The sequence below is a fragment of the Pseudorasbora parva genome, chromosome 17 (assembly GCF_024679245.1).
Source record: "Pseudorasbora parva isolate DD20220531a chromosome 17, ASM2467924v1, whole genome shotgun sequence".
In the NCBI taxonomy this organism is placed as follows: domain Eukaryota; kingdom Metazoa; phylum Chordata; class Actinopteri; order Cypriniformes; family Gobionidae; genus Pseudorasbora; species Pseudorasbora parva.
In genome coordinates, this window is record NC_090188.1 from 1,543,394 (window position 1) to 1,559,081 (window position 15,688).

The 15,688-nt window shown below is 41.6% G+C and overlaps 1 protein-coding gene across 1 annotated transcript in view; it reads right to left on the reverse strand.

Annotated features, from left to right (window-relative positions):
• LOC137045571 (cilia- and flagella-associated protein 46) overlaps window positions 1–15,688 on the reverse strand; it is a 139,618-nt gene that overhangs the window by 108,411 nt on the left and 15,519 nt on the right. Inside the window, 5 exon segments of the mRNA XM_067422279.1 lie at window positions 2,485–2,675; window positions 3,538–3,633; window positions 4,400–4,499; window positions 7,251–7,682; window positions 13,342–13,430. Coding sequence (XP_067278380.1) covers window positions 2,485–2,675; window positions 3,538–3,633; window positions 4,400–4,499; window positions 7,251–7,682; window positions 13,342–13,430 — 908 coding nt within the window.

Below are 15,688 nucleotides of genomic sequence, written 5' to 3' on the forward strand. Positions count from 1 at the left end.
CTGTACAAACTGTACATTTTATCCCCCTACACTGCCCCTGTCCCTAATCCTACCCATCACACACACACACACACACACTGCCTCTAAACCTACCCATCACACACACACACTGCCTCTAAACCTACCCATCACACACACACACACACACACACACACACACACACACGACAGCTCCATTGGGTCTGTAAACACAAACGTCCCGTGTTCCAGTTTTCACTTTTAAATAAACTTCTCCTGATAGTTTCCCCTTCTCCATCTCTCTTTCTTTCTTCAGTGGAAAAGAAATGAAGGTTTTTGATGAAAACATCTCAGGATTTTTCTCCATATAACGGACTTCAATGGGCCTCAAACGGTTCAAGGGCCAGATGACAGTTTCAGTGCAGCTTCAGAGAGCTTTAAACGACAGCAGACGATGAATACGGGTCGCACCATCGCTTATTTAAACAACAAAATAAAAGAGTTTAGCATTTGATAAGCAAAAATGCTGGCCTTGCTCTGTTCTGTGGCGCACATTCATGACGTCACGCACTGCAAAAAATACTTTCCTTACTTAGTATTTTTAATAATCTGCCAATGGGGTGAGAAAAATAATCTTGTTTTCTGTTTGAATTAAGATTACTTTTCTCACCCCATTGGCAGATTATTTATCTTATTTTAAGCAAAAACTCTCTTCATTTAGAGTTATTTTTCCCAAAACAAGACAATTACTTTTGCTTGTCTAGTAAATACTTCTTGTTTTAAGAATTTTTAGATGTTTGGACTAGAAACAAGACAAAAGTACTGAGAAGAAGAGCATTTTTGCAGTGCGTAATACACAATTGCGCTGAAAAGGGCGTGCTTGACGTATGCGGAAGTACAGAGTCAGTGTTAACAAGTGTTCGTAAAAACGTTTAAAGCGATAAATTGACATATTTTGAAATGTTTAAAAAGACATTTGAATATGTATGTGTATGGTCCTTACACACGTTTATAAACACTGACTCGGTACTTCCGCCTACGTCAAGCGTCAAGATGACATGAGGGTGAGGACATTATCAGCTAAAGTTTATTTAAAAGTGAACTATTGCTTTAAATCTCACAAAGAATCACATGACTTCAGAAGACGTGGAATAAAGTGCATGAAACCAATTTTAGGATTTTGTTTTGGAGCCTCTGGTCACTGTCGGCTTTCGTTGTATAATGATGTTTTATATTCTGTTAAACATCACTTTTTCTGTTCCATAGAGAAAAGAAATACAAGCAAATGATGACAGAAACTCCAAAAGAAGACCTCAATAACCCCTTCGCTTAGATTCCCACAGTACAGAAACAAATGCACTGGAGTGAAAGGAACATATTTCATCCACACAATGAAAAAAAAAAGGAAAAAAAATCATCTTCTTCCTCAGTGTTTCTGTCTTGTTTTCCAGCACAAATATCTAAACATTATTAAATCAAGACACATTTACTGGAGACGAGAAACGACTGAAGATGTCAAGTGTAGTTTGCTGAGAAATGTCTCCAAATAAAGTGACTTTACGCTTAAAACTAGAACAAATATCTGCCAGTGGGGTCAGAAATATTATCTTGTTTTACCCTTTAGTTTATTTTTTCGGACCACACGTTCTTAAAGGGAAAGTTCACCCAGAAATGAGCTTGTGATGTTTATCTGCTGACCCCCAGGGCATCATAGGTGTGTGTGTTTCTTCAGGAGAACACAGATGAAGATGTTTAACTCAGCCGTTGCTCGTATAATGCGTGTCAATGGGGTGTATTTCTATGAGAGTAAAAAACACACAGACATATGAATCCATATTAAACCCTGAGGCTCGCGGAGACACACTGATGTCTTAAGACACAAACCGATCGCTTTCTGCCAGAAACACAACAGCATTTGTGTTATTTTACCTCATATCAGACGAATCTCATCTAGTGTTCCCAGAGCCATTACTTCTGCTGAAGAAGTCAAAATACCGGCGCAATCATAGAAATATTTATATAGATTCCTCATTAGTACACTCGTGGTTTGGTCAAATGAGGCATCTATGTAAATATATATACAATCACGCCGATATTTTGACCTTCTTCGACTGAAGTAATGGCGCTGGGAACACTAGATGAGATTCGTCTGATATGAGGTAAAATAACACAAATACTGTTGTGTTTCTGGCAGAAAGCGATCGGTTCGTGTCTTAAGAGATCAATGTGTCTCCACGAGCCGCAGGGTTTAATATGGATTCGTATCGTATGTGTGTGTGTTTTACTCTCATAGAAATACACCCCATTGACATGCATTATATGAGCAACGGCTGAGTTAAAAATCTTCATCTGTGTTCTCCTGAAGAAACAAACACACCTATGACGCCCTGGGGGTCAGCAGATTAACATCACAGGCTCATTTATGGCTGAACTATCCCCTTAAGCATTTTTCATTAAACATCATATCTTCAGTAATTCTGCTTCTCCCGTCTTGATGTAAGGATGTTTAGAAGTTGTTTCATGAACCTGTGTGTGTTTTCCAGCGCCCGGGCGAGTGTGAGAAGAGGTTTCCTGACTCTCTTCCGGAGGTTGTGTTGGAGGAGCGGCAGACACGCGTTCCACACACACACACACACCGCCTGAGTGACACGCGCGTCTCCTTCGTTCAGCGCCGTCTGCAGTAACGCATCCAGCCGGACGACCACACTCAGCTGGAACTGCAAGAGCAAATAAAAACACACTCAAATGATGAGAAATGCATGTGAAACTTGATCCTTTTTGTAGTGGAGTCATTGTTAAGCATTCACAGTAAATTCCCCGTGTTAGATTAACACAGCTCGGTGTTCATATGGGAACCACCAGCAGGGTGTTAAAGTAACACTGAAGTAGTGTTAAAGGGTTAGTTCAGCCAGAAATGTAAATTGTGTGATTAATTCCTCCTGTGGTTGGACAGCCGTCAGACCTCCGCTCATCTTCACACACAGATGAAGATATTAATGTTGACATCCGATGGCTCAGAAACGCTCTTACACACATTCATAAATGCATACAACATTCATATACACACATATGCAGACAAAGCTGTCATACCTGGGCTATGTGCAATAACGAACCATTTTGGACATTATTGGACTTTGTGCATTAATGAATGACCCCCATGGGTAAAAATGTGTCTTAAAATTTGACTAATGGACTCGGGGCACTCATGATCTCTGTGCAATAACTTGTGTTTTTAGCATATTTATTATATTATGGATTGAAAGTATATTTTGTATTAATTGTTTTTATGCAGCAAATTAGATTGTTCCAACATCATTTTGTTGTATAAACATTTACAATGACAATAAAGATCTAATCTAATCCAATCTAATCTGAATATATGAACAGCTCTGGAAAGGGAAAACTGTGGCATTGGATGGGGGGGGGGGGATTCACACCTCTGCCTGAATCAATATTAATATCCTTTCCAAACCACCGTCCTTTCCCAATGCCTCAAACATAAACAGTTGAATAAAACATGGACGCCTTCTGGGTCTGAATGTTTCCTCAGCAAAAGAAGATAAAAACCAGACGCAGCACCTCCACACTGGATCTGGAGTAATTCTCAATCCGGTCTCTGCGTTTGTTCAGGTCCAGCTCACACTGCACACACTCCATCATTAGGCGCTGACCGACCTTGAGGGACAGAACATGGGACGTTTGTGTTTACAGACACATCGGAGCAGCGTGTGTGTGCGTGAGTGAGTGAGTGAGTGAGTGAGTGAGTGAGTGAGTGAGTCAGTGAGTGAGTGAGTGAGTGAGTGAGTGAGTCAGTGAGTGAGTGAGTGAGTGAGTGAGTGAGTGAGTGAGTGAGTGAGTGAGTGAGTGAGTGAGTCAGTGAGTGAGTGAGTGAGTGAGTGAGTGAGTGAGTGAGTGAGTGAGTGATTGAGTGAGTGAGTGAGTGAGTGAGTGAGTGAGTGAGTGAGTGAGTGAGTGAGTGAGTCAGTGAGTGAGTGAGTGAGTGAGTGAGTGAGTGAGTGAGTGAGTGATTGAGTGAGTGAGTCAGTGAGTCAGTGAGTGAGTGAGTGAGTGATTGAGTGAGTGAGTGAGTGAGTGAGTGAGTGAGTGAGTGAGTGAGTGAGTGAGTCAGTGAGTCAGTGAGTGAGTGAGTGAGTGAGTGAGTGAGTGAGTGAGTGAGTGATTGAGTGAGTGAGTCAGTGAGTGAGTGAGTGAGTGAGTGAGTGAGTGAGTGAGTGAGTGAGTGAGTGAGTGAGTGAGTGAGTGAGTGAGTGAGTGAGTGAGTGAGTGAGTGAGTGAGTGAGTGAGTGAGTGAGTGAGTGAGTGAGTGAGTGAGTGAGTGAGTGAGTGAGTGAGTGAGTGAGTGAGTGAGTCAGTGAGTGAGTCAGTGAGTGAGTGGGAGTCTGTGTGTTTGTGTGTGTGTGAGGGAAGAAGCGCTGCTTACGGTGAGATCTAAAGCTCTGAGCTCCTTCAGGCATTCGGACGCCGGCTGATGATGCTGTAACCGCAGGGAGAGGAACGCCAGCTCCAGCAGGAACACAACCCTAAAATCAGGAGGAACAACGGAGCCATTAGTGAGTGTGTGTGTGTGTGTGTGTGTGTGTGTGTGTGTGTGTGTGTGTGTGTGTGTGTGTGTGTGTGTGTGTGTGTGTGTGTGTGTGTGCGTGTGTGAGCCTGTTTATGTGGTTTATGAGGACACAAATTTGTATAACTACATGGGTATTACACTGGTATTACACTATAAATGTGGTTTATGAGGACATATCAAATGTCCTCATAATTCAAAAGGCCTTAAAAACATACTAAATGATGTTTTTTGAGAAAATAAAAATGCAGAATGTTTCCTGTGATGGGTAGGTTTAGGGGCAGTGTAAGGGGATAGAAAATACGGTTTGTACAGTATAAAAACCATTACGCCTATGGAGAGTCCCTGTAAACCACATAGACCAACATGTGTGTGTGTGTGTGTGTGTGTGTGTGTGTGTGTGTGTGTGTGTGTGTGTGTGTGTGTGTGTGTGTGTGTGTGTGTGTGTGTGTGTGTGTGTGTGTGTGTATGTGTGTGTGTGTGTGTGTGAGCCTGTTTATGTGGTTTATGAGGACACAAATTTGTATAACTACATGGGTATTACACTGGTATTACACTATAAATGTGGTTTATGAGGACATATCAAATGTCCTCATAATTCAAATGGCCTTAAAAACAGACTAAATGATGTTTTTTGAGAAAATAAAAATGCAGAATGTTTCCTGTGATGGGTAGGTTTAGGGGCTGTGTGTGTGTGTGTGTGTGTGTGTGTGTGTGTGTGTGTGTGTGTGTGTGTGTGTGTGTGTGTGTGTGTGTGTGTGTGTGTGTGTGTGTGTGTGTGTGTGTGTGTGTGTGTGTGTGTGTGTGTGTGTGTGTGTGTCTGTCAGCTGCTTACATACTGGAGAACCGGACAGAACAAAGACGAACACTGCAAAAAATGCTCTTCTTATTTAGTTTTTTTTTTATTGTTCCAAGTCTAAATATCTAAATATTCTTAAATCAAGATGCATTTACTAGATCAGTAAAATGATATAAGATATTTTTTCTTGTTTTGTTGAAAATAAAATCTAAATGAAGTGAGTTTTTGCTATAAACAGGCAAAATGATCTGCCAATGGGGTGAGAAAAATAACATTTGGAGGGAGTGAAATAATGCAGGAGAGTGAATTAGATTTCCAGAACTACAACTTTGTTTCTGAATTCTATCCCCATTGTTTCAGGCACTCACGTCAACTTTGTTGCTATTAATATTCAGGCTTGAATGATGACTCTTTTGGGGTCAGTCTGAAATTACACTTTTTACTCACTTATATGATCAAAATTACTCTAGACCCTTCTCATGTGCTGCATTCAGAATTCGAACATCTTCCATCAGGTCGACGTTTTCGCACTCCAAGGTTCAGATATAATCGTTTTAAGGATTTCCTTTGTTCCTCTGGCTACAAGGTTGTTCAACTCTACTTCAGGACACGACTGTGTGATGTGATCATGTAACTGGTGTGGATATCTTGTTATGCAGCTTACCTCTATTGCCCAAAACACTTTTCCCTTAAAAGGGACAAATAAAGTTTTCAGTAAAATTGGCAGAAAGACATTTATATTTGAAATAAATGCTTTGTATTTATCAAAGAACCACTGTTTCCTCAAAAATATGATCGATGATAATCATAAATGTTTGTTGAGCATTAAAACAGCATATTAGAATGATTTCTGAAGACTGGAGTAATGATGATAAATTCAGCTTTGATCCCAGGAATAAATTACACTTCACTATATATTCACATAGAGAAAAGATGATTTACATTATAATAATATTTCACAATTTTCACTGTAGTTTTGATCAAATATATGCAGTGTTGGTGAGCAGAAAAGACATTTCAAAAACTTTTAAAAATCTTACCAACCCTGAATTTTGAACACTAGCGCATCTGCAATTAAAACATTCAGTCTTTGTCTCTTACAGGACCAAAAATATTGTTAATGTAAAACAAATCTGTGCAATGAAATGCATTCGTGAAAGAGACATAAAAATAAAAAAAGCTTGTTTTTTGCTTAAAACAATAAAAATTGCATATAAGAAGCACAAAATTCGACCCCATTGGCAGATATTTGTTCTTTTTGCTCCTCTAGTCTAGTAAATGCATCTTGACTTAAGAATGTTTAGATATTTGCACTGGAAAACACAATCTTTCCTTAAAGGAACACTCCGCCGTTTTTAGAAATAGGGCTTATTCAACTTCTTTCCTTCATTTAGATATGTGGGCAAATGCATTTTTGTCTCAGTGCATGCATTGATTTAGTTTGGCAGGGTCGCCGCTAGCTTAGCTTAGCATAATGAATGGAATCCTATGTTGCCAGCTAGCATGTCCCGAGTAAAAGTGATTAAAAAACCCACCTAATTACTTCTTGTGTCCTGTGTATTCACAACGAGTACAAATAGCGATGCAGATTAAGACTAGGCGATTTCCTCGGCAGATATTGACTTGGGACTATATTATGGGGAAGCACAGGCGAAGCAGAGATATCACGCAACACACTGCGATCGCTCAACAGCCGGAGGACTGCCGTGAGAGCCGGATGAATGCCGTGATATTGATATAGTCCCAAGTCAATATCTGCCTGAAATCGCCTAGTCTTAATATGCATTGAAAAAGCCCTATTATTAGATGCAGTTGAATAAGCCCTATTTCTAAAAACGCTGGAGTGTTCCTTTAAACATCTTTTATTACGCATCATGATGTTGCTGTGACAAAGCCTAATGTTGGACGCACCTGTCAGTCAGTGGGATGGACGGGACGTGATCCAGACAAACACTGGAGCTGCAGGAGCTGGATGGAGGACTGGAGTGGAGGATACTGGGTGGAGCGCTAGAGGTGAGTGTGATGGGCGGAGGACTGGATTCAGGCAGGTTGGGTGGAGCGCTAGAGGTGAGTGTGATGGGCGGAGGACTGGATTCAGGCAGGTTGGGTGGAGCGCTAGAGGTGTGTGTGATGGGCGGAGGACTGGATTCAGGCAGGTTGGGTGGAGCGCTAGAGGTGTGTGTGATGGGCGAAGGACTGGATTGAGGGAGATTTGGTGGAGCGCTAGAGCTCTGCACGTGCGGAGCAGGACTGGACGCTTTGGGTTCGGATGACTGTGTCAGAAGCAGGAACACCTCCTTTAATTCCTTCACCTCATCTCTCCTTTCATTGACCTCCACCAAACTGTGACAAAAAGATTTAATCCATTATTTGGTGACAATAGCATAATGAGACATTTACAAGATGTTTTTTGTAGGCCGGCAATATTTTTACTTGGAACAGTGTAAAAGGGGGAGAGAAAAAGTACAAAAATGATTAAAAAAAATGTATCCTGTGTAGAGCCCTGCTTTTATGCCCGAGCCCGACGGGCCCCGACTTTTTTACGCCCCTCGGGCCGGGCTTCGGGCCAACTTTCACGTCATACCTAAAACGCGGGCCGGGCTTCGGGCCTTTTTTAGGCTTCTCCTTCTTTTTATATTTATTTTATTAATTAAAAGGAAGAATGAGATGTTCTGCGCTGGTGAACACGAGACCATAATAGCTAACGCGACTGTCAAGATGGCTCGCACATTCAGAGCATGTTCAGAGTCCGCGCCAGCAGCAGCAGCCCGCGTTTCTTCAGCGCAGCTGCTAGAGTTAAGGCCGGAGACACACTGCAAGCGTGGTGTGAGCGTGGCGTTTCTGTTGCGTGTCATCCGCGGGGCGTCTGCTGCTATTAATGAACAGGGCTATCAATGTAGTCCGATCACTAAACAAACCAATTCAGAAGGATGAAAGCATTTCAGACGAAACTGGACAAATGTAAATGTAGCCTATCTGGTTGTTTAAACCACATGTATACATTTTACTCCTGGCAAACGGTTAAAAAATAAACGTGTGAGAGCGTTATGGGCTATATGTTGTAGTCAGGTAGATATGATGGCGCTGCAACACGCATCGCCGCAAATGACTACTGCAAGCCAACGCAAATGGCCGTAAATTAAACTTAAAATAAGTCTTAGATGCTCAAAAACACAATCATCTTCAATAAAAATGAATGAGACTTATGATCTTACCAGTTCGCGCTTAGGTCGCGCTCTCTTATGTGGTCTTTGAATTTGAAATAAGCTGCTGAATAAAATGCATCTTGAATCTTTTGCTTCGGTTGCTGTAAACTCCGTTAAATGAGCATATACCACGGGAATTGAAGATCGGATTTATATTCATTTTGCGTAGGTGTAAGGTAAGCTATAAGACAACCTGCATGTTCTTTTTTATTATTTGTTTTTAGATTGTTTAGCTCCGTTTGCGAGAGGAGTGAGCAGAATCAGCCTGCCTCAGCTCATCAGAAATGCCTTTTAGGCTACTGGTGGTAATAGCAGGCGAAATTAACTAACATTGTGATGCTTGAAGTGTTTTATATCTATGGATTTTATTATAGGCAAGACAAGTCAAGAGTTGATTTGAGAGACTAAATAGATTTAATATGCGGTTAACTCACTGTCGGCCGCTGGTCGCTTGGTCGTCACTTAAAAAAAATTAAAACTATAATTTAACAAACAAAACAATGCTCTAAACATTTTTCTAAATTAACTCAATAAAGAAACGAAACGAAATATAACTACTTTGACATTAAAAACAAAACAAAACTATTTTAATGGCTGAAAAAAAAAAAAAACGGGCTCCAGTCGGACTCGGGCCGAGAATTTTGATAAGCTGTCGGACACGGGCCGGGCTAGGGCCTCAGCGTCTCGGGCCAGGGCCGGGCTACGGCCTCAGCGTCTCGGGCCAGGGCCGGGCTACGGCCTCAGCGTCTCGGGCCAGGGCCGGGCTAGGGCCTCAGCGTCTCGGGCCAGGGCCGGGCTAGGGCCTCAGCGTCTCGGGCCAGGGCCGGGCTAGGGCCTCAGCGTCTCGGGCCAGGGCCGGGCTAGGGCCTCAGCGTCTCGGGCCAGGGCCGGGCTACGGCCTCAGCGTCTCGGGCCAGGGCCGGGCTAGGGCCTCAGCGTCTCGGGCCAGGGCCGGGCTAGGGCCTCAGCGTCTCGGGCCAGGGCCGGGCTAGGGCCTCAGCGTCTCGGGCCAGGGCCGGGCTAGGGCCTCAGCGTCTCGGGCCAGGGCCGGGCTAGGGCCTCAGCGTCTCGGGCCAGGGCCGGGCTAGGGCCTCAGCGTCTCGGGCCAGGGCCAATTTTTGAAACGCGCCGCATTATTCAATGTGTTAACGTGATTTCCCCTAAAACGGCTTCAGCTGTTAGCAGCTCCTCCCCTTTTTTGAAACAGCCAATAGCGTTTCATTAATATACAGTTTGACTGGAGCGCAAGAGCGGACCTTCTCTGTTTGGTGAAGCCAGTTTCCTCTAACACTGTTTATCATCATAATCTCCTCCACATCGCTTTGAAAGCATTCTGTGCAGAACTCAAATGGGTCGATATGTTTGTTGTCTGCGTGGACTCGCACATATGATCCGCGCTGCGCTCTCGTGTCTGTAGTCTAGATTTAGACCAGAGCCGTTGGGGTGTGTGTGTGTGTGCGCTGAGGCGGTGTGTGAAACTAACGTGAAAACAGATTTTATTCGCCTCAAATGAAAGCATATTTACACTGAATGGTTTCCTATCACATATATAGTGTGCGATGTGCCTTTCCCCATGTAGAAATTAGCAAATGTGTGTGAACGACTGACCAATTTCAGCAGTAGCTTCGGCAGTGTAGGGGGCGGGGCTTTAGATTCTAGAGCGCATTTTGATTGGACAGAAGATTTGACGAGAAAGTGAAGTCTGCGATGATGTCACCAAAATCTGAGGTTCGTTTTAACGGAAGTGGGAGACTTTAAATTTCCTAAATGCAAATTTTGTCATAGTTTTGGAACATACCAGCTTATTCATAACTTTAAGGCTAACACAGTCATACTAAAAGCTAAAAAACGTACATTTTGATTTCAGTGTACCTTTAAATCCTTTCTGTCACACAAGCCTCAAGCATGCACATTTGTATTTGTGCCTAATGAGAAAAGAAAGTGAGCCAAAATTATAATTAATGGTACTATTACATTTTTAATGTTTGAATTATATTTTCATTCCAGTGCCTTGGCAGGTCATGTTTGTAAATGAGAAGTCGTTCTCAAACAGTTTACATGTTTACATATATATATAACCCTTCTGTTCGGACCAGGCCTCAAACCCGGGTCCACCAGCATGAGAGTCGGACGCTCTAACAAGGAGGCTAAAGGCTTCAACCTCTAGAGCGCCTCTTGAGGTCAGAGGAGTGAGGTTTACTCGCACAGCAACTACTACTAGCTGGCCTCTGTTGATAGTTCACCCCAAAATGAAAATGTGATGTTTATCTGCTGACCCCAGTGCATCCAACATGTAGGTGTGTTTGTTTCTTCAGGAGAACACAAATGAAGATTTTTAACTCAACCGTTGCTGTGTGTCGGTCATAATGATGTGAATGGGGAACAACTCTATGAGAGCAAAACAAACATGCTTAGACAACACACACACAAACCCTGCTCCTCCTGACGACACACTGATGTCTTAAGACACGAACCGATCGGTTTCTGTGAGAAACACAACAGTATTTATGTTATGTTTTTTACCTCATATCAGACGAATCTCATCTAGTGTTCCCATCCACTTTTACTTCCATCTGATAAGGTCAAACTGGCGCGATCATAGATATATATTATGTAGATTCCTCATTCAACCGATCCGCGCAGGCACTAATGAGGAATCTACATGTATATCTATGATCCATGTTGGATGCACTGGGGGTCAGCAGATAAACATCTAATTTTTATTTTTGGGTGAACTAACCCTTTAATAATGCTAATTTATGCATATAACCTCTGCTCCAGGAGGATAAAAACAGCTGTGCAAACCTGAAAACTTATTTCCAGTCCCAGAAAAAAGATTCCCTGACAAGGATCAGAGCGGGTTTTTGAGATTTACAATCAGAACCGTAGTTTGACAAACACATCTGTCTGAGCTGTCGCCTGATCCCTGCTGTCTGCGCCTACAAACGGATCGCCTTAACAAGTCAAGTGCACTTGGTATGAATGTCAAATTCATATGCAGTGACCTTGAAGGCAAACCTCAGGTCTGTGGCTCAGATGAATAGCTGTATATAAGAGCAGATGATGGGGAAAATCTTTGAATCAAGGAACTGCGCCGACTGTGTACGCTCTGCTCTGTTTTCATTTTGATTCATAGCTGGCGAGATTTACTGTTAGTACCTCAGAAGACACAGGAGCCCTTGGTGGACATAATAGAGGTACCATATATAGTGTGTTTTATGCCAGTCTTGACTCTTGTGACCATATTATATGTGACAGGTGGGCGGAAGCTGCAACCAATCCGCCGATCAAGACTTTCAGCACGTCTTATTAGATTATATTAGACCCCACAGTCAGTGGCGTAACTTTGTTTTAAAAAGTGGGTGAGACAGTCTCACGAAAACGCGTATAAACAGTACAAGCGTGCAATCTCGTGGACTGTACATTTTGACATATTGTTTTGATATAATATGTACAATAACAATTGCAGAAAAAATTTAATTAAGATTAACTAGTCCAGAAATCAATTCAATAGTTCATTGATTGATATAGATCTCGTTTAATTATTGCATCTAAACACAATATAGCGTTAGTGCCACGATATTTCACGTGAATAAAGGCATAGATTCGCAAACTTTGCTTATACTCCCTGGTCTAGTTCCCTAATGGTCTGTAAAACTTGTCAGAAGTTCTCGTTTCTAATCTACCCTCGTATTTTTGATTGTCATCAAAACCGAATACCATCAGGGGTTGTACATCAAGAGCAGGGACAGTTTTTGTGCATTTTGTTTTGTGATTTCACCGGAACAAATAGAAAGTCTCTGCAACGGCGTTGAGCGTTAGATTAAAGCGCTCGTCTGTGTGAAGACTGCATCAGCCGCGAGAGAAATCTGCAGCACTGATAACAGCAGCAACGAGCGCCAGATCGCCTCTTATTTAACAAACGAATGAAATGATGCTCTTCTAGTTAACCAGAGATGTTTTATTTGTATTAGTTAGGTTCATCCGTGAAGCAATGTTTCAAAAAGTGGTGGGGACATGTCCCACCCATCCCACCCGCAAATTACGCCTATGCCCACAGTGAGTGTGAGTGACTGAGTCGATGAAAACACTTGATTTGCATCAGTAACAGTAAGCTGTAGAATAAGAATAAAGCTGTAGTATTTCTCTAGTTTCAATTAAACGATCTGATGACAGACTGAGACCCACCACATCTAATCCACAGTGTCAATTACAGCTGTGTTTCCAGCCACCTATTTTGATATGCATTATGAGATATCGCATAAAAAAAACACTGGATGGAAACGACAAAATGTGTATAAAAATGAAGCACTCAACTGAAGCTGAGAAGAAACTAAGATGGAAACACAGAATACTCAGCAGAGGCTGTGATTGGATAACTGGCCCAATCAGTGGACCAATGGCCCCTTAGGGACCGTGAATTAAAATTTCTACTTTTTTTAAATGTAATAATTGACTCCAGAGAATCTTGCTGCACTGGTTTGGTTCCGATCAGGCAAAAAACCTAGGACTAGTTCGCAAAAGTAGATTTTTCAAAAAATCCAAAATACCCGAAAGACACTTGAGCCTACTAATGGTTTAGGAGTCATGAGCCATTATGTACTTTTGAGCGCTGTAGCGCCACCATCAGGCCAATTGGGACGAGCTTTGGTGTCGTTGTAGGCGGTGTGAGTACTACCAGCCCTCAAAGTTTCAACTCTCTACGACTTACGGCTTAGTCCGATCGCTTTTAGGGGAGAATGCTCCACGCTTGAACCCCTCAAAATCCCTACTGACGTGAGAAATGTCCTCCTTACTGTTTAAGCCTTTGGATCTTGTAGATCAAGAGCAATTTGGGGTTTTGCTCATTCAACTTTTCAGAGGCATCCATTAGGTTGTGTCGAACCTGCGGAGGAAACACAATGAGACCTCATGTAGCACACAATTGCATTTATTCATTTAGCAGATGCTTTTATGCAGATCATTAAGTACAGGGCTCGATATTAATGCTTGTCCGGGACAAGTGGATTTTCTCAAGGGGAATTGAAAGAGTATTATACTGGCCCGACGGACAAGCGGATTAAAAAGACAATAACAAAAAATAACTAGGAAATCACCAAAATGCAAGAATGATTCTGCATTAATTTAGTGTAAGTGGCGATCGATAGTGGATAATAGTGTAATATATAATGGACTGAAGGTGGCGCTGTTGAAGCTCCGCAGCCTCTCGAGGAGAAATCACAACACATGAGCGCCGCTCACACTGAGAAACTGAGCTAAACATTCACAATGTGAAGTGTTTATATTTATAACATATGAGACAGTTAAACAACATCACACAACCAAGAGTGTGTTTTCCTGAATACCATCACGACTGAAGTTGACACCGATTTCATATGACAGATCCATAAACAATTAATTAACATCTAGTCACTTACATTTTAGATTAAATATTGACTGTTTATGTTCTAGTTCAGCAGCTAAAATAGTTCCAAACAGCAGAACCGTAACGCCTCTCACAGCAACAGTGTGTGTTACTGACAGCCTGGTCTCATTGGTAAAACGTACATGTGGCAACGTTTTTGCAAACCACAAAATACGTACCAATATATCGCATATCACATATCGTGACAGTTTCAAAGTGAAATGTCCACTGGGTGGCGCTAAACGCTTGTTTTTTTCCGTAACTGATGTGCTTAAATCTGGCATTTTTTTACATTGTTTTTTGAACGTACACCCACACTAAACCCTAAACCGACCCGATAGTGTTAACTAAAGCAAATGTGACAAAAATAAGATTGTATCTGTGTCATTTTAGCGTGTGTTTATAACTCATCTTTGAGCTCTTTTATCATGACTCGTTTTTCAGGGGATTCGTTCCCGAACTTTCAGCATTGCAAGGTCAAAAACCAGCTGAGCTATCGAGCAAGATTAATATGGAAGAAAATCAGAACATATGGAGCTGGGTAAGTGACGCAAACTCCCAAATGTATTCATAGAAACCCGTCTTCGGCGCAATAACTCCGATCTTTCATGTATTCATACTCTTGTGTAATCGACGCCCCATCCTAAATAAACCCGTCAACTTCCGTGATACCCTGAAATTTTGAATATTCCGATCTAATATGATTTCTGACCTGTAAGGTTGCCAGAATAATAATCTTACACAGTGTGTTAATAGGCCAGAGGAGAACTGGCACCCCGACTGAGTCTGGTTTCTCCCAAGGTTTATTTTTCTCCATCACGCCCTGATGGAGTTTTGGTTCCTTTGGTCGCCTTTGGCTTGGCTTGCTCAGTTGGGGACACTAACATTATGATTAAAGTTATTCAACTAATTATACAAATAAAATTTATGAATTAGGTTTTACTTAATTCTATAAAATATAATACAGATCTGCCAACATTATCGCTCTATGATAACATCACTGTTTTCTCCAGTACGACTGTACAGCCAAATCTAATTTTGTCGCAATATTATCCTGTTTGACACTGTGAAGCTGCTCTGACACAATCGTGATTGTAAAAGTACTATATTGATTGATTGATATTCGTTTACAAATCATGGACTATAAAAAATTAATAAAAAAAACCTTGCTGTTTTACTGCCTCTAGTGTCCATTTCACTTTGAAACTGTTGCGATATGTACCTATTGGTACGTATTTTATGGTTTGTAAAAACATTGCCACAGGTACGTTTTGCCAATGAGACCAGGTCGGTTACTGAATGATTCAGTGTTCGAATGAATCGGTTGAATCAAAGACTCAATGACTGGTTCATAAACGACTGCCTCATTCTTGAATGTATAAGCCGTTTGAATGAATCGTTTGGATGAATCGACTCAATGACTCACTCATTAAGACTCATCTGCTGCCACCTACTGGAGGTTTAGTTTCCTATTTAAACATTCTTTCCAACATTTCTTATTTGTTTATTCAAAATTACAAAACATTATTAAATGCAGTTGTAATTTTTCAGTGTAAATTATGCAATTTGATTGGTACAGCCCTATAGTGTCTTTAATTGAATGTATGGATCAAATTTAAGAATATAATATGAAACCTGAAGCATAGCCTATATTTAAATAAGATTAGGGGAAAATGCCCTTTATAAAGGATAAAAAAATCACAACTATGCAGATTTAAATATGCCAAACCTGATTGAAC